Source organism: Podarcis raffonei, chromosome 8 (genome assembly GCF_027172205.1).
Source record: "Podarcis raffonei isolate rPodRaf1 chromosome 8, rPodRaf1.pri, whole genome shotgun sequence".
NCBI lineage: Eukaryota > Metazoa > Chordata > Lepidosauria > Squamata > Lacertidae > Podarcis > Podarcis raffonei.
In genome coordinates, this window is record NC_070609.1 from 81726013 (window position 1) to 81748089 (window position 22077).

A 22077-nucleotide genomic window follows, 5' to 3' on the forward strand; every position below is an offset into this window, starting at 1 on the left:
CTTTTTAAAAAATGAGTCATCTGTTTATAAATAAAATAGCCATCATGCGTATAGAGAAATTTATTTTACAACCTTCTACTAGATGGCAGGAGAGAGGTTTGTGGACTTTGTGCGAAGCATATTAAACTGGTTAGCAGGGCAGCATTGTTGGCTGATGACTATCCTCTGCTGCTTCTCTTTTGCTATTTGTGCACCTTGGCCTTCCTCAAGCCAATGTTTTGAACTACAGCGCCCCCCAGCCCCCAGCCAGCACAGCTGCATGGTGCTAAGGCTGATGGGAGCTGTAGTCCAACTAGCTCAGAGGGCACCAGATTGACAAAGGCTGGCCTTGCTGATGACACCAGTCGTGCTGAGCTCCCTTCCGTCCTTCTGTGTGCCTTGCTACCTGTTCCCATCCTACAGAAGTGCCACCAGGTGGGACCAGCCCATCCCTGTGAGCTTTCAGCCAAGGGCAGCTATAGAGAGTCAACAGTGTATACCTGGTGAGGTGGCACCTTCCGGTGGATTCCAGGTTGTGGTGTGACGTTGACGAAGGTGCCTGTTTATGTGCAAAGCTGAAAGTCCACAGGTGGGTGCGGCTGTTTGTCCCACAGCTGCTGTTCAGAAGTGCCCAGCCTGTGCACAACTCCCTCTTCCCTTCCCCAAACACGCTGCTTCTTGGGCAACAAGATGCCCAGAGGAAGCCCATAAGTGGGATATGAAGACAGCAGCAGCACTCTCCCACCTTTGCTTGAGGAAAAAACTGAACTTGGTGCACCAGTGAGCTGGAGCATAGCTGCCAAGCGTCCCTTATTTGGCGGGACAGTCCCTTATCCCAGCGCCATGTCCCGCTGCTGTCCCTTATTGATGAGGCTTCGTTTGGCTGCTGGCTGGGCTTTCTGCCTTTAGCTCGGAGGGGCTCAGAAGTTGAACATACCTGTGCCCGGAAAATCCCTTATTTTGGCTGCTGATCCCTTATTTTCGAGGCTGCTGGCCCCTTATTTTCAAATCTGTAAGTTGACAGCTATGGGCTGGAGTGGTTTTGAGGGTGTCGGGCTATTGCAGTGGAGACCCAAGTTCCAATCCCCTACCTGGCCATGAAGCGCACTGCCAATTGCTCCCTCTCAGCCGATCCTGCCTAACAGGGTTGTTGTGAGGATAAAATGTGGAGGAGAACGGTCCTTTTTTGCTGCTTCCCTGAGCTTATTTGGAGGAAAGGTGAACTAGAGATAAGAAGTGAGAACATAGAATGAGGAGGCTCTTACCTGTGGGGCTGTACAGGTGGGTTCTGTGTAGGCAAGAGAGTACATTGCGATTCCATCTCTCTCTCTCTCTCTCTCTCTCTGTGTGTGTGTGTGTGTGTGTGTGAGAGAGAGAGACAGTGTTTGCACAAAGGGATTTATTTAGTGCTCCCCAATATTACTACACCACACACACCATCATCTGAGTGACCCTCACAACAACCTTGTGGCGCAGGGCAGTGCCCTTCTTCCCACCCCTGACTTTCTAAAGGTGCTTTAGCAACTCATGGTTGACTTTCTAGATTTGTGCTGGTGGGGGACAGGAGCTCCCTGCCAACTCCCCTGGAAAGAAAGTGGGGGACAAGGAGGCCTAATGTGGCTTAGAACCCACCCCCAGACCTATTTGCTGAACTGAACATTGCCTACTCATCCATGGAAACCCCCCCTCCAAATGACACCTCCTGAGAGAGGGCTATAAATACAACAAAGTAGAAACAATCTTTATTGGACTTGAGCTCTGCCCAGCCACTGGGCTCCAGTTACAGCAGCTGTTGGAGGAAACAAGATCACCTTGCTGAGCAAACCTGCCACCCCCCCTTCCCCAGTCCCGGAGGGAGGGGGGTGCTCTGCTCTTGGCAAGGTGCAAGGAGGACAGACGGGAACTTGGCAGGGTCCAAATGTCAGAGGCTAAGGCGTTGCCTGCGTCGCAGATGTCTCCGGAGGATTTCGACCTCAACCCAAAACACAGCTCTGCTGTTCCTGAAAGTGGCCACAGCTCCTCTCCTGCTTGCACTCCTCAAACTCCCATCTGATGGGTTCAGAGGTTCAAAACAGACCTATTGTCAGCTCTCCAGGGTTTCAGGCTAGGAGACTGAACCTGAGACTGCCTGCAAATGGCAAGGAGGCCGCAGAGCTACAGCGCCTTCCCCAACTCCTGAGGACTGAATGGGCTTTGTGAGGGTGCCACTGCCTCTAGGACAGAAGCCTCCGCCTCTTCAAAAAGCAGGAGCCTCTTCTGCTAAGGGCGACTCACTTTTGCCTCTCACTCTCCGCACATATGTTTTGTCTTTCTGCTCACCTTTCCCTGTCGCTTCTTTGGTTTTCTCCTCTTCCCCTGGCACAAGCAGGGGGATGTGCTGCGGTCTACCTTAGACCCAAGCTTTGGAGCCTTCTGCACTGGCCCATCAGGCCTCATGACTGGGAGAGGCTCACCGGGCCAGCCTTCTCATGCCATTTACCCTTTTATTTTGGTCTGTTAATGCCTGGTGCCCATTCTCTACCCATTTGGTTGCAGGGAGTGTGTGTCCCAAGGCAGGGGATGGACAGGATACTGTTTGCAGGCCACCAAACACCCAAATCTGCGCAGGTGGAGCTGCAGCAAGTCTGGATATGCCCCTCCCTGAGCAGCCTCACCCCTCCCAAAAAAGGAAACGTTGATGTGAAGCTGCTGTTTGGCTCAGGGGCAACCGTCCTTCTCGTGCACCGAGTGTGTGTTTGCAATTCTTGCTTTTCAGAAAACCACAAAGTTGGTTCTTGGAGGCCACTTCTCTGGTGTCACACGATGAGTGAGAAAACGAGATGGGGAAGGACCAGGTGCTCCCAACTGTCTCCTGGAAGAAGGGGCTGTACGACCGCCCCCCACCCAAGACCTCTGGTCCAGGGAAAAGAGGACAGGCAGCGCCAAAAGCCCCTCTCTTCATTCCAAAGCTGCCTGGGAAAAGACCAGCCTCCCACCCCATGTTCTGGTCCCATCAGTGAGGCGGGGAGAGGGAGGAAGAGAGCAGGCGCCCCTCTCTTTGGAAATGTCATCTTTTCTTGCAGGGTTTTCAAGCCCCCTGGAGCTGGTAGGTGAATTTCCTCAGTTCGTCCCAGAAGAGGAGGCTGAGAATGGTGTGTGGTCCCAGGCGGAGGTAGGCAGGTCCCAGGCCCTTGTAGAGGGCCAGAACACCCTCCTTGCCGGTGACTTGCACCACGCAGTCGAAGAAGCCACGGTAGTGCTTGCCCTGCGGGTGGCAGAGGGGAGAGAGACTGGTTAAAATCTGGACACACGGCCTGCAGAACAAGGGTGCTGCAATTCCTCTCACCATCCTTGACAGCTGACTGTGCTGACCGGTGGGAGCTGGGAATTCAGCAACACCTTGGGGGGCTGCAGCTGCTCCCCAACCCTGAACTAGCCCCAGGCTGCTTCTATTTAGGCTCAGAGCCATCCTCACCTCCCTCCACAAGCTTCTTGGGGTTCCTAAGGCTGCCAGTGACCACCCCTGACACGAGAGACTTACCATGCCCAGCTCGTCCACTGGCTGGTTGTAGAGTCTGGTGCTCACCACGTCGAAGGGCGTCATAGCCACAGCAACAGCCACGCTGCTGATCATGCCACCAGCAAGCGCCACCATCCAGCTGTCTTCCTTGAACCACTGTGGGCAGAAGAGGGCAACAGTAAGGGGGGAGAGTCGGCCCCACCCTACCCGCTCTCGACAGCATCAGGATCGAGCAACAGGAAAAGCCACAAAGGCTGAATATTGTATTTATTTATTTAAGGTATATACCACCTTCCCAAAGCAACCCACGGCGGCCGACACACAAGCAATGAGACAGTTAAACCATGTAAAGATAAAGCAGGATAAAGGTCTTGAATTAAAAGGAAGGTGTTCAGCAGGTGTCAAAAGGCAACAGAGACAGCTCCTGTCACACATTTAATTGGAGAGAATTCCAAGGGGTTGGTGCTACCACCCAAAAGGCCCCGTTCCTACCCTGTGTGGAATGGATTTCTTGATGAGCTCGCCGCCCTCTGCAGAGTGCAGGGATCAAGTGGGGTATATAAGGGGTGAGAGGATCTGCTAGAGGAATCAAACAAGCTGGCAGGGCTCATCTTGGAAAGGGGTTTAGGACTGGGTGGGTCTGAGGTGCTGCTGATAAACTAGACTTTTGTTCCAGAGGCAATGACAAAACCAGAGTCATGCAACTGCCACGGACCATCTCCCCCCTCCTCCGGCCCCCTCCTCACCTTTTGCTTCCTGACCCACTCTTTGGCGGAGGCAAAAGTGGCCAGCTGGACGGCCGAGCCCACCATGACGCGAGGCACAGCCCCGTTCACCCCTCGCCACAGTCCCAGGAGGCCTTGCTTCTTGTAGATGGTCTCAAAGGCGCTGGAGACACTCTGCGGGGGGAGAAAAGCTGCAGGGGTTAGTCAGCAGGGGGTAGCAGAGAGCAGGGGCAGCTGCCTGCATTGCCCCACTGTGGTGGGACACTCATCTGTGGCTTTGCCCCCCTCTTCTCGGTCTGGTAAGGGGGGGCAGGAAGGAAAGCCACACCCTTCTCAGGCTTCAAGCAGATCCTCCCCATAAACGTGGGAGCGATAGTTTACCCCTTACAGAGCTACAGTTCCCAGGATTTGGAGGTGATGTGCATTAAATTATAGAAATGTAGAAATGGAAGGCGTCCCAAGGGCCATTTAGTCCACCCCCCTTAAAATACTGTCCCCTATCCAATTTACTGTCCCTTATCCCCTATCCAATTTGAAACCATACTGGACCCTGCTTAGCTTTGCAAATGTGCTAGCAGCTTTATTGCTTGCACCACTAGGATGACTAATTTTGTAGCTTCGTTCTCTCTCTGTCAAAGAGATACACCATCATGCCAGTGAGGGACCATCTGCTTCTGTTGCCTCAACCCAGACTTAATCTGAAGGCAAAAGGGCCAAGCCTACGAGGTCAAACTGCACTTCCGCCTCTCTTAGTGATGAAGAGTTGCACTCCAGACTCCTGAAGGGCTCAGGAAGGGTTTCAATGGAGTCCAAATTACCAGGGACACCAAAGAGCACATGATGCACCTATCCTGACCCATTTTGCTTTGGACAAAACAACAACAACCCCCCTACCTCACCCACCAAGGCTGTTGTTGCATGAAGCAGACGGGAGAAATAAATAATAATAATAATAATAATAATAATAATAATAATAATAATAATAAAAAATTTATACCCTGCCCATCTGGCTGAGTTTCCCCAGCCACTCTGGGCGGCTCCCAATCGAGTGTTAAAAACAATACAGCATTAAATATTAAAAACTTCCCTAAACAGGGCTGCCTTCAGATGTCTCTTAAAGAGAAGATAGCTGCTTATTTCCTTCACATCTGAAGGGAGGGCATTCCACAGGGTGGGCGCCACTACCGAGAAGGCCCTCTGTCTGGTACCCTGTAATCTCACTTCTCACAATGAGGGAACCGCCAGAAGGCCCTCAGCGCTGGATCTCAGCGTCCGGGCAGAACGATGGGGGTGGAGACGCTCCTTCAGGTATACAGGACTGAGGCCGTTTAGGGCTTTAAAGGTCAGCACCAACACTTTGAATTGTGCTCAGAAACGCACTGAGAGCCAATGCAGAAAGAGATCTTGCAGGGGGAGTACCTCTGAAATGAAATGAAGACTGTTCTCTTGGTTCCATGGGCCTGAAATTGAGGCCCACTTAAGGTCTGAAGTCATCCCCAGCTGGTAACCCCCCCCACCCAGACCTGGTCCACCCATGAGGCAGCTGCCTTGGGCGGCAGAAAACCCTGGGGTGGTGCCCCTGTGGGCCCCTGCATGCCCAGGGCAAGCGGCATGGTCCTCTTTCACCCCAAGCGGTGAAATGGCATGCTCTGGCTCTGCCCCCTCACCCCAGAAGTGGTCCTCCTCTCTAATGTGGGTTCTGGATTTCACATAAGCCACAGCAAGACTGAGGAATGCCAGAGGACACAAGAGCCAAGTGGTCCAGTTTCATTTCTGATGTGAACAACTTGACTTCAGCTCCATGGCCACGGACGACCTCATGGGCACACGACGGAAGGATGCCCTTGGCCAGGGAAAGCAGATGCAGCACACAGACCCTCCAAACGTCCCTATTTTCCAGGGACAGTCTCAGATTTACAGAAGCCATCCTGGTTTCTGATTTGATCCCAGAATGTCCCATTTTTCCTTAGGATGTGCCTATTTGCATCAGAGAAATGTTGGAGGCTATGGAGTTATGCCACCCCGAGCCAAGGAGATAAGTAACCAGACCACCTTTAGAAGACATCTGAAGGCAGCCCTGTATAGGGAGTTTGTTTTAATGATGTTTTATTATGTTTTTGTATATGTTGGAAGCCCCCCCCCCCCGAGTTTGGGGCAACCCAGTTGTTGTTGTTGTTGAATAAAGGGTAAAGGGACTCCTGACCATTAGGTCCAGTCGTGGCCGACTCTGGGGTTGCTGCGCTCATCTCGCTTTACTGGCCAAGGGAGCCAGCGTACAGCTTCTGGGTCATGTGGCCAGCATGACTAAGCCGCTTCTGGCGAACCAGAGCAGCGCACGGAAACTCCGTTTACCTTCCCGAAGGAGTGGTACCTATTTATCTACTTGCACTTTTGTGCTTTCAAATTGCTAGGTTGGCAGGAGCAGGGACCAAGCAACGGGAGCTCACCCCGTCGCAGGGATTCGAACCGCCGATCTTCTGATCGGCAAGTCCTAGGCTCTAGAAGCTGCTATTTTCATTGGAGAAATATTGGAGGGTATGAATCTCATACCTCTGATTTACAGTGTTATTGAACGCTGTGGGTTTACTCTGCATAAAACACCTGAACACAAGTTGAACCAGGTGAGGGATGGAGTGTGGTAGATACTATCCAGGCCAGAGCTCTGAATCTCCTGATCTGAGGGTGGGCGGGCTCTGGGAGAGAGGGAGGGCAAAGGGAGCCACATCAGCAGAAGCCCTCTGGACACTGGGCCTGGGCCTGGGACCAGCACACACTGGTGGCACAGCTGGAGGTCTCTTCCCCCGGGCCCTTTGCTTCCGCCTCCCTGCTGGGAGAGAAGCCAGCTGAGGGAGCTCAGGCCAAGGGGGAGGGTGCAGGGAGGACGTCCGTGTTTTGCAAAACAAACATGCTGAGGTGGTTGGAAAGCAATCCGTGCGGAGCGGCACAAACAGCTGACGTCACCTGAGCTCAGGAACAAGCCAACGTCACCCTCTGCCCTCTCTCCTCCTTCCCCAACTCCTCCCATTCGGCACCTCTGGATGCTGCAAAACACTCGCTTGGTTCTCAGGCTGGCAAAGTGAGAGGGCTGAGATTCTCCTTAAAAGCAAGAGAGCCACCCACCCCTGTTCCGTTCTGCCCCGGGAACGGGGTTGGGGAAATTCAGCGGCAGAGGCCAGGCATAATCCAAATTTAAACCTAACGGGGCAGAGAAAAGAAGAGGAAGCAGAGCCTGCCTCTAACATGCCATAAGCCATGGGTAGGCAAACTAAGGCCCGGGGGCCAGATCCGGCCCAATCGCCTTCTCAATCTGGCCTGTGGACGGTCTGGGAATCAGCGTGTTTTTACATGAGTAGAATGTGTCCTTTTATTTAAAATGCATCTCAGGTTTATTTGTGGGGCATAGGAATTCATTCTCCCCCCCCCAAAAAAAAATATATAGTCCGGCCCTCCACAAGGTCTGAAGGACAGTAGACTGGCTGAAAAAGTTTGCTGCCCCCTGCATTAAGCTGTCTAAGATGGCATGCTAAATATTGGTGTGGTGGGCATATCAGAACCCCCTGGAAGAATAAGAATAGCCCCTGTTGGCTGGAGCAGGGCTGAGCAAAGCCAGACAATATCGCTGGACTTCAACTCCGGCCATCCCTTATACCGAGGCAGTCCATGGGTCCATCTAGGTCTGTCTCTTTTATACACTGACTGGCAGCAGTGGCTCTCCAGAGCTTCAAGACAGGGGTCGCCCCCAGCCCTACTTGGAGACGTTGCCGGGTCTCAAACCTGTGACATTGTGCATGCAAAGCAGAAGCTCTGTCACTGAGCTACGGCCCTTTCTTGGCCGTGTTGGCAGCTGGGAGTTGGAGTCCAACGCCATCACCTATAGGGGCACTGCGTTGCCCATCCCTGCTCTAGAGGCGCCTCTGGCCTCTTTGTCAATGAATCAGCCCTCCTCTGCGGCGACTGCTAGGACCGGGGACAGCGGGCAACAAGGAGAGCTGCTCAAGCCATTTTGCAACCTCAGAAAGAAGTGGCACACACACACACAGGCGTAACACGTCACTGCTGCTGCTGCTGCTGACCACCCCACAAGCACCGCCTGAGGCAGCTGCCTCACCCTGCCTAATGGAAGAGCCGGCCCTGGCAGTTACGGTGGCTGCTGATTGGCTGGCTGTCATTTATACAGAAAGTGTCCAGACGATGCTGCCAGAGCATTGTAGCCCTCAGCCCAAAGGCCTTGGGTGTGCTCATCCAGTGCTTTCTTCCAGGCTGGCTCTCTCCACCAATCCTTGCTCCTCTTCTCTGCAGCAACAAACCCCTTCCCCTTTAAATGGTCCCAGCTGGGGGGGGGGGGAGGTTCTGCTAGAGCATCTGCTCTGCATGCAGAAGGTCATTCCCAGTTTTAAAAAGACCCATTGACAGCTGATGGTTAGGTGGCCTGGCCTGATAGAAGACGGTTTTCTGTGTTCCTCCTGCATACACAACAGACTAGACATCACACACACACACACACACACACACACACACACACACACACACACACTCAGAGGCCACCCCCTGCAAATTCACCCTCCAAAGCCTCATCTCCGCCATCCCCCTGACCCCCAGCTCACCTGGTGGTTGTGCTGGTGCCCCACGGCGATGGCGGCCAAAGTCTGGGCCTGGAGATGCGTCTTGACCTGGAGTCGCAAGCAGAGGAGAAAGGTCAGCGAGAGCAGAGGCGGGTGGCAGGAGTCGCCCCCCCCCACCGCAGATTGTTTGAACCACTGGCTCCTTTGCAGAAAGAGGAGGACTCTGCCCGACCTTGCAGGCAACATAACGCCTCCACCTTCTCTGCTCTGTCAACACCCTGGAGAGGTACCTTGGGGACAGTTACATAACTCTACCTGGCTGGTGATCAGACTTTCGAGCACCCGGGAAGGTGCGGCGCAGCTCCTCTTTCCAACGGCCAGCCTCTAGGCCAAGTTACAGAGGACTTACGGTCCGTCTCACCCTCAGGGAAGTGGATCCTCATTTCAGGCAGGCTGGAGCCCAGAGGGTGTGCATGTGGGATTTTGCTAGAGTTTAGCAGGGCCCTGCCAGCAGGTGTGCTGACTTGCATAAGATATTGGGGAGGGGGCCCAGGTAGGTCCCATCCCACATAATCACAAGATGCAGCACACACGTTTGAATGGCAACGCCAATCAGATTTTTTTTGGGGGGGGGGAGGAGCCCCTTCAAATATTTTATTGGGTCGGCTCCTATGATTGCCAGGTCTTGGCCTTGTCTTCAGAAGTCCTGTGCTCCTCTGAAGGGTGTGTTAGGCTGTAACACAGACAGCAAAATAGCCACCCTTCCTCTATGCCCCCAGCTCTCTAAGAATGACTTAATCACCAGGTCTTCAGAAAAATAGGTACCACCCCCCACCTTTTCCTCATTGGTGCTCACTCTGTGCCGTATCTTTTAAAGCGCACAACTTTCCCTTCGTTCTGTGCCGGACCTCAGCATCCTCTGAGCTACTTGGGATCCTTGTTCAGACCACAGGTTGGTGGGTGGAGAAAGGCTCTCACCTGGGCTCCCCCGGCATCAGGATAGGGCCAATGGGAATCGCAGCCCAAAACACGCTAGAGACAAGCTTGATCACGACTGATAGGCCGTGCATTTCACATGCACTTAAAAAAAACCCTCTAGCAAAGAGGGGTTCTGTATCCCAGGCACAAATGAGCAAGATTGCCCCAAATTGGTGCACTTGATCTCTCTTCTGGGCAAGGAGGAGGCTGTGAGAAGGTCAGCCATCCCCTGGGAATCTTGCTCCTACGTTGCCCAAACACATTTCACAGCCTGCCTTCGCTGGGACAAGACTCTTGGCAGCTTTACGAAACAGGAACAGCTTCTCGGAATGCTGCAGAGCAACTCTTGCAACCCCACACAGGGCTGGTCTGTCCTAAAGCTCTAGGACGGACGGTTGGACAGACAGACAGACCCAAGCAACCAGCAGCCATTTTCCGGGGTGGTTGGTAGCTGTTTGCGGAAAAAAATGCTCAGCCCTCCAGGGTTTTTCCGTTTCTGTCCTGCCATTCCTCCAAGGAGCTCACAGCAGTGGTATATGTGGTTCCCTCCTCCTTTTACTCCCACATTTACCCAGTGAGGTGGATGAGACTGAGACTGGCTCAAGACTATACTTTCAGGGATCATCCAGTGAGCTTCATGTCTGTTTGGGGATTTGAACTCAGCTCCCCCCTGGTCCTAGCCCAGCACTAACCACTACAGCACTCTGGCTCTCAATGGGCAAGGGGTGGGGGACGTCACAGCTGTTCTACAGACCACCAGCGGGTATCTGAGAGACACAGCAAGAGAGGCGCAACAGGAATGCTTCGGATGTGGCAGACCTGTGCTGAAAAATCCCATTTCTGACACAAGCACAGTTCATGGCCAGAGGCCAACTGCCTCAGCTTCCTGCTCTGTAAAATGGGAGCAAGTCATGTGAAAGGGAGCCGCCTGATACACGGGCAAAACAGGACACGGGTTCACAACAGAATTACTGCAGAATTGTGGGGCTTGGCCAGCTTTCTGCCTGCCTCAGTTCTAGCTCTGCAAGATGGGGATAATGAGAACTGGCCTGTGTGCAAGGTTCAGATGACAAAATAACATATTTCTACTTGCTACAAAGCAGGGTCATGGAAACACAAGGCTGCCCACTGCCCTGAAGCCAGCTCAGCTTGCCAGGCAGAGCGTCGCCAGGAGACTCACCAGATAGGCTGGGCTGCCCACGAAGGCCCCCAGCGCCCCGGCCACGGCCCCCGCCACAATGGTCCCGCCCGGCTGCTGCGTCAAGCCGATGTCTTCGGCGTGGGAGTAGAAAAAGAAGCGCACGCCGTTCATCAGTCCCTGATAGAGCAGCCCAGCTGTCAGGCCTTTCTGGAGCCCCCGGAGTCCATCAGCCCGGCTGACAGCCACCATGGCGTGCAGGACCCCCCGGTAATGGCGAGGGTAGGTGCCCCGCGAGCGGAGCTCCCCTTGCAGCTGCAGGCGGGTCTTCACCACCTCCAGAGGGTTGGTGAAGACGCAGGCCATGCAGCAGGCCGTGGCCCCCAGCACAAAATCCACCGGAGGAGAGATGGAGAGCATGGCTGCCGTGTGGCTGCGTGTGGGCTCCATGGCGTGGCCCCCGCTGGCCCAGCTGTTGATGGGGACGACCTGGCAGGACATGCAGGGGGGTCTCCTCTGAAACTGAGCTAGCAGAAACTTGGTGGGACCACAGGTGGGCCCGGCAGGAGGCTGCTCGGCCAGTACCAGTGCCGCCACCAACTCCTCCTTTCCTAGGGAGATCAGCCCCTCTCCTCCGGCAACCAGCTCCTCTCTTCCTGCCCTGCTCTCCAGCTTGCTTTGTGCCATGCAAGGTTGTTTGTGCCACTTGAGTGACACCTTTGGGCTTATATCGCTGGCCAGCCCCCTCCCTCAGCTGACTCTCCGCCTCTGGGAGGGATGTTTGGGTGGTGCCTTCCTCTCTACAGTATTTGCCTGGGTGCCAGGGAAGGGGTTGGGCAAGGGAGGGAAGCAGGCAAAATGTAGGGGAAAGTTCACACACACACACACACACACAGCCTTCTGCCTGCCTCCCTCTTTTGTTTACTGGAGATCATTTTGCTCCTGAGCTTGCAGGAACACACTGCTCTGCAAGTGGGAGGCGGGGGGGGGGGGAGAGAGAGAGATTCAGCTCTTTCCAGACCAGAACAAAACAAAAACCCCAACCCCAGCGGCCAGCCTTGAATTCCTGAAAAAGTGTGATTAGTGGGATCCATTCCTTGCGGGGAGAGCAGTCCAGTCCGCTAGGCAGGCAACACACACCCATGTGGGCTTTTTTTCATCATGTCCACATACCCAGAGTCATCCAAGAGGAATCCGTGTCATCCAATTTTTATCAGAATTCTAAGGTCTCAAATATAGAATGAATGTTCATAAATGTACACGTGTTTGAAATAGTACAGGAGAGCAATCCTGAAGCCATTTTGACTCTCCCAATTTGACCTCAAATATTTTTCTGCAAGGAGGAAGGAAATGGGAAAAGCTTTCCAATTGTCTTTGGACTGCAGGGGCTTACACCCCTCTGTAAATACAGTCTGGCAAGTATTAGTTAAGCTGAGCAAACTATCAAAATGTGTAAGAAATTCAGGAACTGAAGTATTTGCCATCTCCAAGGAATGGCCAGGCAACTCAGAAAATGCAATCAAGTAAGTCATTATCAGGTATCCTGGCAGACAGAGGAGAAGCAACATTCTCAAATTTCTGCGGAGATCACCACCTTCTGTGATGTTTTGGGGGGTGGTCTTGGGCAATTTCAAAAGTCTTTATAGGGGCTTGCGCACCATTGTTCTGGGTCTCTCCTACCTCCTTGCACAGAGGGGAGGGAACTCTGTTGCAACAGAAAAATAAAGATCCCCCTTGCTTTCTATGGATTTTGCCTCCATCCATTCATCTCTGACTGATCATGGACTTAGGGGACTCAGTCACTTGGGGAGCTGGGCAGCAAAAACCAAACCCCCTATTTTTTCTACAATAATAATACAATAATAATAATACAATGAAGCTGAATTTGGGAAGATTCATAGAGTTGGCAGGGACCCTGAGAATCATCTAATCCAATCCCCTGCTGTCCCTGAAGGGGATCGAACCTGCAACCATGGCATTTTCAGCACCACGCTCTAACCAACTCACCTATCAAGTCTGGAAAGGCAGAGGAACAGGCCCAGTTAAGACCAACATAGATAAGAATCTGAAGAAAGCCTGGAAGCAGTGGCGGAGGAAGGGAGCAAGGGCGGCAGTCATCTCTGAGGGGGGTGACAAGAGAACACCCCACACGGGGCTCAGCCCACCGCCCCTGGGTGCAGCAGTGCGCGCCATCACCATTGCGCCACCGCCACTGCGTGTGGTTTCTGCCGCTGCCGCGAGCGGAGGATCCCTCTGCCATCTGTATGGTGCATGCGCAGCCGCACATGCGCTGCATGTAGCAGCGTTGCGCATGCACCGCCAGGGAGTTTGCTCCAAAGGAAGACTGAGGGCAACCACCACACTCTTGCGACTCTCGGCCACTGGGATTGAGAGGCGTTTATGGCCTCCAGCTGCAGAGGATGGCTAAGGATGGCAGTGCAGTGGCAGGTCCCGACATTGGGTGTGAATCTCGGCAAACGACGCACCAAGAATCCTGCCCCGGGCACACAGTGCCTCTGCTGCTGGGCATGCGTGGCCCTTCCACAGAGGCAGAGCAGGAGCACGTCTTGAGCACGTGTCCAAAGAGGGGAGGCAGCAACCCCTGTGCCCGAAAAAGAGCAGCTGGCTCGGTCTGGAGGCGTCTTCTTGTCAACAGCTCGAAATAGCACGTCTTGGGAGAGTGTGGCATTGCTGATGCTTGCGTAAGATGCACTGAGAGGACAGAAACATGGAAGGGTGCCGAGGAGAGGCAGGTTGGGAACTAGGGCACAGGAGGGGGCAAAGGGACTCCTGGCTGTCCTTTGCCCTGGTCGTGGAGCCTCCTGCACCCATCTGGGGGCACCAGCTTCTCCTGCTCTTGGGTGCAAAAGGCACATGAGGTCTGTTTCCATTTTGGGGTCTCTACAAGTTGGCACTTCCTGCCAGGACTGCAAAGGTTAGAAAAGCCTCCCCCCCCATGGCAACGGACTGGATTGCCTTGACCTCAGCCTCCTCCCTGGCATAGGAATCTGCCTTACACTCATTCAGACCACTGGGTCCATCAAGTTCTGTATTGTCTGCACTGAGTGGCAGCAACTATTCAAAGTCTCTCCCCCAGGCAGAGTCCTTTCCCAGGCTGAGGCCTTTTTACCAAATGACACCCGAGGCTCCGTTCCTCACCTTAAAGCACAAACAGGTAACCAACAGAGGAAGGAGACGAGAGAACAGAAGCCAAGATTAAACTGAGATAACAATTTGTCAAATCCCTTTGGAGAACAAACCGCCAGAGAAGAGCAAGCTGGTCCTCCCACCGCCTTGGCAAATAAAACCACCCTACAACTCTCATCGGCACAAGGGTGGCGCTGTGGGTTAAACCACAGAGCCTAGGACTTGCCGATCAGAAGGCCGGCGGTTTGAATCCCCGTGACGGGGTGAGCTCCCGTTACTCGGTCCCTGCTCCTGCCAACCTAGCAGTTCGAAAGCACGTCAAAGTGCAAGTAGATAAATAGGTACCACTCTGGAGGGAAGGTAAACTGCGTTTCCGGCCAGAAGCGGCTTAGTCCTGCTGGCCACATGACCCGGAAGCTGTACGCCGGCTCCCTTGGCCAATAAAGCGAGATGAGCGCCGCAACCCCAGAGTCGTCCGCGACTGGACCTAACGGTCAGGGGTCCCTTTACCTTTACAACTCCCACCATCCTTAGCTAGCAAGACCGTTGGTAAGGGATTATGGGAATTGTAGTCTGAAAACAGCTGGAGACCCAAGACTGGGAACCACTGAGCTACAGGGAGCTTTCGGGTCACCCCCTGATGTCCCAGGCAAGCAGGCAGACTCAGCATTAACCAATGAGTGTTTATTACAGGGTAGGAGGGGAGATGTATGTGCAGATACATTCTGCCACACAGGCCACCTCTTGGGGGGAGGGGAGACCCCCGCATGAACACATATAATACATTAGCAAGTCTTTTCTCTGTTAAAGAAAATTTAAAATACCAACAGCTTAAAAAAAAACACACCACCACCCTCCTCAGGCAAATAAAACCCGAACCCTGCTTATCATGGCTGGGGTAACCAATGCGGCCCCTGCTTCCTATAGATTTGCTCTTGGCATAAAGAGATCAGCACCCCCCACCCAGCACCCCCCAGCAGCATTACCACTGCCCTAAAGCCAGCCAGGAGGTGGGCAGGCACAGAGGGACTCCCCTCCTGCAAAACAACAGGAATGTGAAGAGGCAGGATCTGCACAGACCAGCAGCTGCCAGGGCAGACTGCCCCCTCCCCAAAAGAAGCTTCTCTGGTTGCAAGGGGCAAGGAGGAGAAGAGGATCTCACTGCACCAGGTCAAAGCCCACTCCTGACAACAGGTCCTTTCCTGGGAAACTCCACTCCACCCAGGGAAACCTGGGGACAGAGCGCCACCTGCTGGCCTAGCAGAGGAAGCTGCCGGCGCCGCCACTCCCACCCTGACTGCTCCTTCTCAGCTTCCTTGAAGAGATGGCAAAGGCCCGATCTGCTGCGCCAGCTTTGCCCAGTAGCCTGCCGAGACCAGGGCAGAGGGGCTGGAGACAGGCAGAGATCCCTTCACAGAACAAGAACATCTGGGGGACGAAGGAGAGAGGGGAGAGCAGCAGGTGGAGATTTGTCTGTACCTCAGGGTGGGGCGAAAGTGGAATAAGACCGGCGAGTTTCTCCTTCGTTTTGACAAGAGAAATGCATGCAGGGTGTCCGCCACGTCCCAACCTTGCCTCATCCTAACAGCTCCAGACCTCCCGGCCCGTGCCCCTCTACCCCATCCCCGTTAATAAGAGATTAGTATTCTTCGAAGATGAGGCCTTGCCACCAGGCCCCCGGGAGGGCTGCCAGTGGAGCGCCAGCAAGCCAGTCCTCTTCACCGCTGCCGGCAGCCCTTGTACCATAACCTCCAGCTGAGATGTAGCAGGAGAAGGCCAGATGCAGAAGGTGGGCCCGGTGGAAGTTGCTCGAGGATCGCAGTGCTTCATCGGCCTATTATTACACGTGCACACTCACTCACTCAGTCACCCACACGGCCCCCTTTCGTCTCCAGCTGGATTCTGCTGGCAGCCAGGCGGCCGCAGGGAGGCCCAGCTCCACTTCAAGCAGCCTCTGGCTCGTGAAGAAGGCCAATGCCCACACTGCCGCAGAGTCGTGTTTTTCCCTGCCAGCCGGGAGGCTAACACCAGGGGTCCCGGGAAGCCCTCCCGCGGCAAAGGCTGTCGCTCCGCTGCCAGGCGCTGTGGATCAAGCTCACGGCGTCCTCGCACTTCTTCCGGATGGAGGCGTCCTCAATTGGCTTGTGCAGGAGGTCCACCTGTCAGGACAAAACAGGGGCGGGAGAGGAAGGTTTGTGGCTTGCTAAGACCAAAAACAGGCAGTTGGGCAAGGATGAAGGGTGAACCCTGCCTGATTAAAGCCCCAGCAGCCAAACCACAGAGCCTGTGGCCACCTGGTCCACAGAATGCGACAGTAGCTGTTTCTTCATCACAGATAAGAGACTCAAATGGTATTGATGTATTGTATTTCTATCCCACTTTTTTCTCAGAAATCAAGCTGGCATACATAGTTTTTCCTTTTCCATAGAATTTCCTTTCTTGTAACTTGAAGCCATTGGTTTGGGTCCTCACCTCCAGAGCAGGAGAAAACGAGCTTGTTCCCTATTCCTTGTGACAGCCCTTGAGATATTTGAAGATGTCATTGATTTGCTTCCTAGAACATAGTATTTCTGTTTTTTCTTTTGTTTGTTGTGGCACTTCAGGATTATTCTCAAAGGTTCTCGCCCTCAGCTTCTGCCTCCCGAAAGCCCTTGAGACACTACAAAGACCCTTCAAAATCCCACTCTGCAACGGCAACATCCTGAAGCACAGAGCGGGCTCTGGAGGAGGCTGATAGGAGCCAATGACTGCAGGCCCAAGGGGAAATCCTAGGGGCTGGATTTCATCCCAATGCTTTATTTCATCTGATCCACTGTACTCTGGACTCTCTGGGCCCCGCATTGGATGTGGGATAGATATTTCATGCCTGTCACTTTACTAAAAGGTATTTCTTTCTATGCTAGTCATTTTTACTTCTTTTTATCTTTCCATTTTATTCCTTTATTATTTCCTTCAATACTCTTCTCTCTTTTCTTTTCCCTTTTCTCTGCTTTCTTTGTCTTGTTGTTCTGCTCTGGTCTTTTGCAATTTTTGTGGTCCTCAACTCAGGAGTAAGGAGGGGTTATCATGGATGGATGGATGAATGAAGGGAAAGGAAGATCTCCCGGGGTGGGAGGATGGAAAAAGAAAGGCAAACTCCCAAGTGAGAGCTGGAACAGTTCCCCCCCCCCTTTGTGTGCGACAAATTAAGATGTACCTGTGAAAGAGGACTTTTTCTTTCTCTGTTTTTGTTTAGATTTGTTTGGTTTTTTATTGCACTGCATTATGTCTGAATAAGCCATATTATATAAAAGAGGAAGGAGTGATGAATGTGCCCAGAGTCTCATAGTCCCTTGCTATACGTTGAATCAGAATGTGATGACAGCCTTATATCATCAGTACAGGTATTATTTGGATCTCTTTATTTGCAACTAGGAGAAGGAAAACTGTGCCTTGTAGGATATCTTTAAGAGAAGACAAGGTTAAGGAATAAACCCTACTCAAATCTGGAGAGAGGAATCTCTAAGATTGGTTGGATGGTGCCTTGTGCACCTCCTTCTAGCAACTCCTGCAGCCCCTGGTGCCAAATGTATTGCTCTGCTTTCCTGTGCTCCACATCAGCGAGGCCGAGAGGGGGGTCTTGTCGTCTGGGCATCCCAGAACATCCATGCACACTGTCTAGGCTTGCGCCCCAGGGAGGTCACTTTGGTGCTGCTAATGCAGCAGTTTAACTTCACCCCTGGAGGTGCACTCCATTGTCTCTTGAAACAGAAGGACATCAACAAAAAGCCCTTTTTACGTTTCATAGCAGCAGCACAGCCACCCCTATGGTTTGATGGCAATGCCACAGTAGGAGCCAAGACACAGCATGGGCTTCAGTGTGTAGGAAAGGGAGGAGAGCAGGCAAAGCCTAGCTGCCTTTCAGAGGACTGGGAGGAGAGCCAGGCCAACAGCCAGGCCAGCTTACCTGGTAGGTGCTTTTCCACACCGTGTCCAACGCCAGGAGGAACCTCTCCAGTTCTGCTATGCAGCTAAAATAGAGCACCCAGGAGGGCAGGTACTGCTTGCGGTCCTGGGCAAACTCCTAGGAAGGGAGAGAGGTTAAGACACACATCAGTTGAGGGGAAGGGCACCTGCTTGGTATGCAGAAGGACCCGGATTCAATCTCCAATGTCAGCATCTCCAAGCAGGGCTGGGAATGGGCTCCTCCTGTCTGAAAACACTGAAGAGCTGGATAGCTTAGTTGGCTAGAGCATGGTGCTGGTAATGGCAAGGCTGCCCATAATGGACAGCTGCATATTCCTGCATCGCAGGAGGCTGGATTAGATGATCCTCAGGGTCCCTCCCAACTCTAAGCCTTTGGATAGGTTGATCAGTAATTGACAATAATGAGCAAGACAGACTACGGGCCGTGTAGTGATCAGGTGGGATTGCTATGAGGAATTATAACAAATATAGAGTAAGTCATCTGTGTCAGCAATGAAAGCATTGCATTGACTGGGTTTAAACTCTTTTGATATGATTCTTGGTCAATCCACACCTCTGCATCCCTCTTCCATTTCTCTTTCTTGACCAGTCACGTACATGGCCAGTCTTTGCCAGGCAGGCATCCTGGGTCATCAAAGACAGTGGGCAGTTTCTTTGATGTAGCTTTTCTGATATGTTAATCTTAGGGCCAGGAAACAGGTTTCACATAAAGGTGATAATGATCGCTGTCCTCCTGACCATCCTTCTTATCATGTATATTGCTTGTTTATCACCTCCCGGGGCTGCCAAATGCACTCCCTTGTAGTTTTGTAGTCTGTTTTATTTACACCATGCTTAATTAGTTTTGGTAGTTTAACTTTGTCCCCACGTGGTTTGTTGAAATGCTCAGAAGAAATCTGCTTGGTTCTTACGAACACTCTGTAAAAAGTACTTTTGTGAATAAAATGACCTGGGCCGGAGGGTGAGATTATTATATGCACCCTTCCCAGAGTCTTGCTGGTTCAAGCCTCTGTGTGTATTCTTATTAATCAGAGTATAATCCTTCCTTTACTTTGAGAATGCCTCAGGGCCGGACTTTGTATAAGGCAGCTTCCTATTTTCTTATTTAAATCGGCCCTTTATTCAGAACTATGCTGGCTTGGTTGTGGTACATAAAATGAAATATGGCAGGATCCCCTAGTATGCTATGTGGAGCTGCCTTCAGGACCATCGGCAGACCAACTCTGCGTTAGGAAGGTGTTTGCAAACGAGTCACGAAGGTTGGCTTCATCAGTGGCCGGAGAAGGAATGACCGCTGGGAGAAGCACAAAGAGAAGACATGCCATGGTGCACCTGCAGCAGCAAAATTTGCCCCACCTGCAATAAAACAGGTCTCCCCACATTGGTCTCTCCAGCCACAGCAGGCACTGTAACTCTCCAATGGTTTGACTTCACTCCCAAAGGTGTCTTCTGAGACAGACGGATGCCAATCATTATTCAGAACTGACTTTATTTACGCTTTAGGAGAAGGGTCATAGCTCAGATTTGGATGCAGAAGGTTGCACCTTCAGTCCTTGGCAGCACCTCCAGGTAGGCCTGGGAATGTCCCATGCCCAAGACCCTGGATAGCTACTGCTGCCAGTCAGTGTTGGCAATACTGAGCTAGGAGGATCTGGTATAAGGTGTCTGTAGCCATTGCTGGCTGGACACACCCATGTGGCACATGCCCCCAGGTCGCCCAAATACTCACCAAGATACAGTATTCCCGGCCAGCCTCTGTGGAGACAGAGACCACATCCGCCAACTCAGCCGTGGCCAGCGAGCGAAAGAAGCTGGTCTGGCAGTCCTCGTGGCAGGTGAAGAGTTTCTGATCTGTCAGCACCAGGCAGCAAGGGACGCAGGGGGCAGGAACCACACCCTGGGGGACCACCTGGAGGAAGGCAGAGATTTCCAAACATTTCATGTTGGTGACACACTTTTTAGACATGCATCCCTTCACAAAATAGTAAATCAGTTTTATTAGCAAATTAAACTAACCCCTTTCTAGCCCGGCAAGAGTTTGCGCAACACACCTACACGCTGCAGTTGACACACTAGCAGTGTTTAGAAAGCTCTGGCATATGGAGTGTGTTGGTTCTCCAGTTTTACTCAGGAGTTGACCCACTGAAGTTAATGGACATGGCTAACTTGCAGTCATTCATTTCAGCAGGTCTCCCCCTTTACTAGGGACGCGGGTGGCGCTGTGGGTTAAACCACAGAGCCTAGGACTTGCCGATCAGAAGGTCGGCGGTTCGAATCCCTGTGACGGGGTGAGCTCCCGTTGCTCGGTCCCTGCTCCTGCCAACCTAGCAGTTCTAAAGCACGTCAAAGTGCAAGTAGATAAATAGGTACCACTCTGGTGGTAAGGTAAATGGCGTTTCCGTGCACTGCTCTGGTTCACCAGAAGCGGCTTCGTCATGCTGGCCACATGACCCGGAAGCTGTACGCCGGCTCCCTCGGCCAATAAAGCAAGATGAGCGCTGCAACCCCAGAGTCGGACACGACTGGACCTAATGGTCAGGGGTCCCTTTACCTTTACCCCCTTTACTGAGGGCCAAAAGCGGTTTTGTGGGGCCACAGAAGCCCAGGCTGCCTTGGACCCCTCATAAGCGGCAACCCCTGTGAGTCATACTGGTCTCATCTGGAAGCAGAGCTCTTTCTCACCCCTTTGGAGACCGCCTGGCACAGGTACTGCATCCAGTCAGCCATCTCCTCCTCGCTCTCAGCGCTCAGCTCTAGGGAGGGCCGGTCGGTCAGGATCACCTGGAAGGAGTGGGGGCGGTCCGTCCCGTTGGACCTCCGGCACCCTCCACACTGCTCCCCACTGCAAGGAGGGCCAGAGAGGGTTGCGAATGAGTGGGGTGGGTATGGGTGGGGAAGAGGGAAGATCTGGAAGACTCCTGCCTCGTGGGGCAAACTCACCCCATGGTCACGGAGAGAAGAAGGGTGAGGTCCGCACGGTCCGGGTACTGGTACAAGATGCCGTTGCTGTGGGGGGGAAATGCAAGAGCCGATTTTGTCATGCTCTCCTGTCCTGTGTTCAGGACTCAAGCTGGGGGGCTCCATCACTCTGGCAAAGGGTGGCCACTCACGGCAGCTGCTGCATCAGCTGTGCAGCTTGGTGCTGATGTGAGTTGCAGGGCACAATGTCCGACGGGGGCGGGGGGGGTGTCATTAGGAAGGCAAAGGGGGCTGCACATTGGAGGCAAGCCCATGGCGCTTGCTCTGAGCCTTTTGCGCTCCCGTCCTTGCTCGCTCGGCAATCCTGTCTCTCTCTCACCTGAGCACCACGTAGCAGGTCTTCCAGTTCTCCTTGCCCAGGTAGTTGGTGCCTGTCTTGTAGCTCAGGACACCTTCCTTTGTGATGGGATCTTCGGCTAGCATGTAGTCCGAGGGGGCTGGCCCCAGAGTCTCGTCCATGGGGTCTTCCCAGTGGATCAGGCCGTAGAAGCGGACCACCACATCCGAGATCTGAAGGAGACCCCGCCCCAACCCACAAGTGGGGTTAATAGCTTCATAGCACTGGGGGTGGGGAGGAGGAAGGAGCTTGTGATGAAGTATAGCATCTAGTATAGCATCTAGATCAAGGGAAGTAATAGTGCCACTGTATTCTGCTCTGGTCAGACCTCACCTGGAGTACTGTGTCCAGTTCTGGGCACCACAGTTCAAGAAGGACACTGACAAACTGGAACGTGTCCAGAGGAGGGCAACCAAAATGGTCAAAGGCCTGGAAACGATGCCTTATGAGGAACAGCTAAGGGAGCTGGGCATGTTTAGCCTGGAGAAGAGGAGGTTAAGGGGTGATATGATAGCCATGTTCAAATATATAAAAGGATGTCACATAGAGGAGGGAGAAAGGTTGTTTTCTGCTGCTCCAGAGAAGCGGACACGGAGCAATGGATCCAAACTACAAGAAAGAAGATTCCACCTAAACATTAGGAAGAACTTCCTGACAGTAAGAGCTGTTCGACAGAGGAATTTGCTGCCAAGGAGTGTGGTGGAGTCTCCTTCTTTGGAGGTCTTTAAGCAGAGGCTTGACAACCATATGTCAGGAGTGCTCTGATG

At 53.0% G+C, this 22077-nt stretch overlaps 2 protein-coding genes across 3 annotated transcripts in view; both read right to left on the bottom strand.

The window, feature by feature from the left end:
* Window positions 1-1699: 1699 nt before the first annotated feature.
* SLC25A34 (solute carrier family 25 member 34) lies at window positions 1700-11410 on the bottom strand. The gene is made up of 5 exons (XM_053401136.1): window positions 10924-11410; window positions 8808-8873; window positions 4225-4377; window positions 3500-3634; window positions 1700-3223 (listed from the first exon to the last, which is right to left on the bottom strand). The coding sequence occupies exons 1-5, from the start codon at window positions 11380-11382 to the stop codon at window positions 3047-3049; spliced, it is 990 nt and encodes a 329-aa protein (XP_053257111.1). The 5' UTR covers window positions 11383-11410; the 3' UTR covers window positions 1700-3046.
* Window positions 11411-14989: 3579 nt separating this feature from the next.
* The window catches only part of PLEKHM2 (pleckstrin homology and RUN domain containing M2), a 32324-nt gene continuing 25236 nt past the window's right edge, over window positions 14990-22077 (bottom strand). For both annotated transcript variants that reach the window (XM_053401138.1, XM_053401137.1), the window contains 6 exons: window positions 21293-21483; window positions 20935-21000; window positions 20677-20836; window positions 19724-19903; window positions 17975-18091; window positions 14990-16187 (listed from right to left, as the gene is read on the bottom strand). In XM_053401138.1, the coding sequence (XP_053257113.1) occupies window positions 16050-16187; window positions 17975-18091; window positions 19724-19903; window positions 20677-20836; window positions 20935-21000; window positions 21293-21483 (852 nt within the window). In that variant the 3' untranslated portion in view covers window positions 14990-16049. The remainder of the gene's footprint in view (window positions 16188-17974; window positions 18092-19723; window positions 19904-20676; window positions 20837-20934; window positions 21001-21292; window positions 21484-22077) is intronic.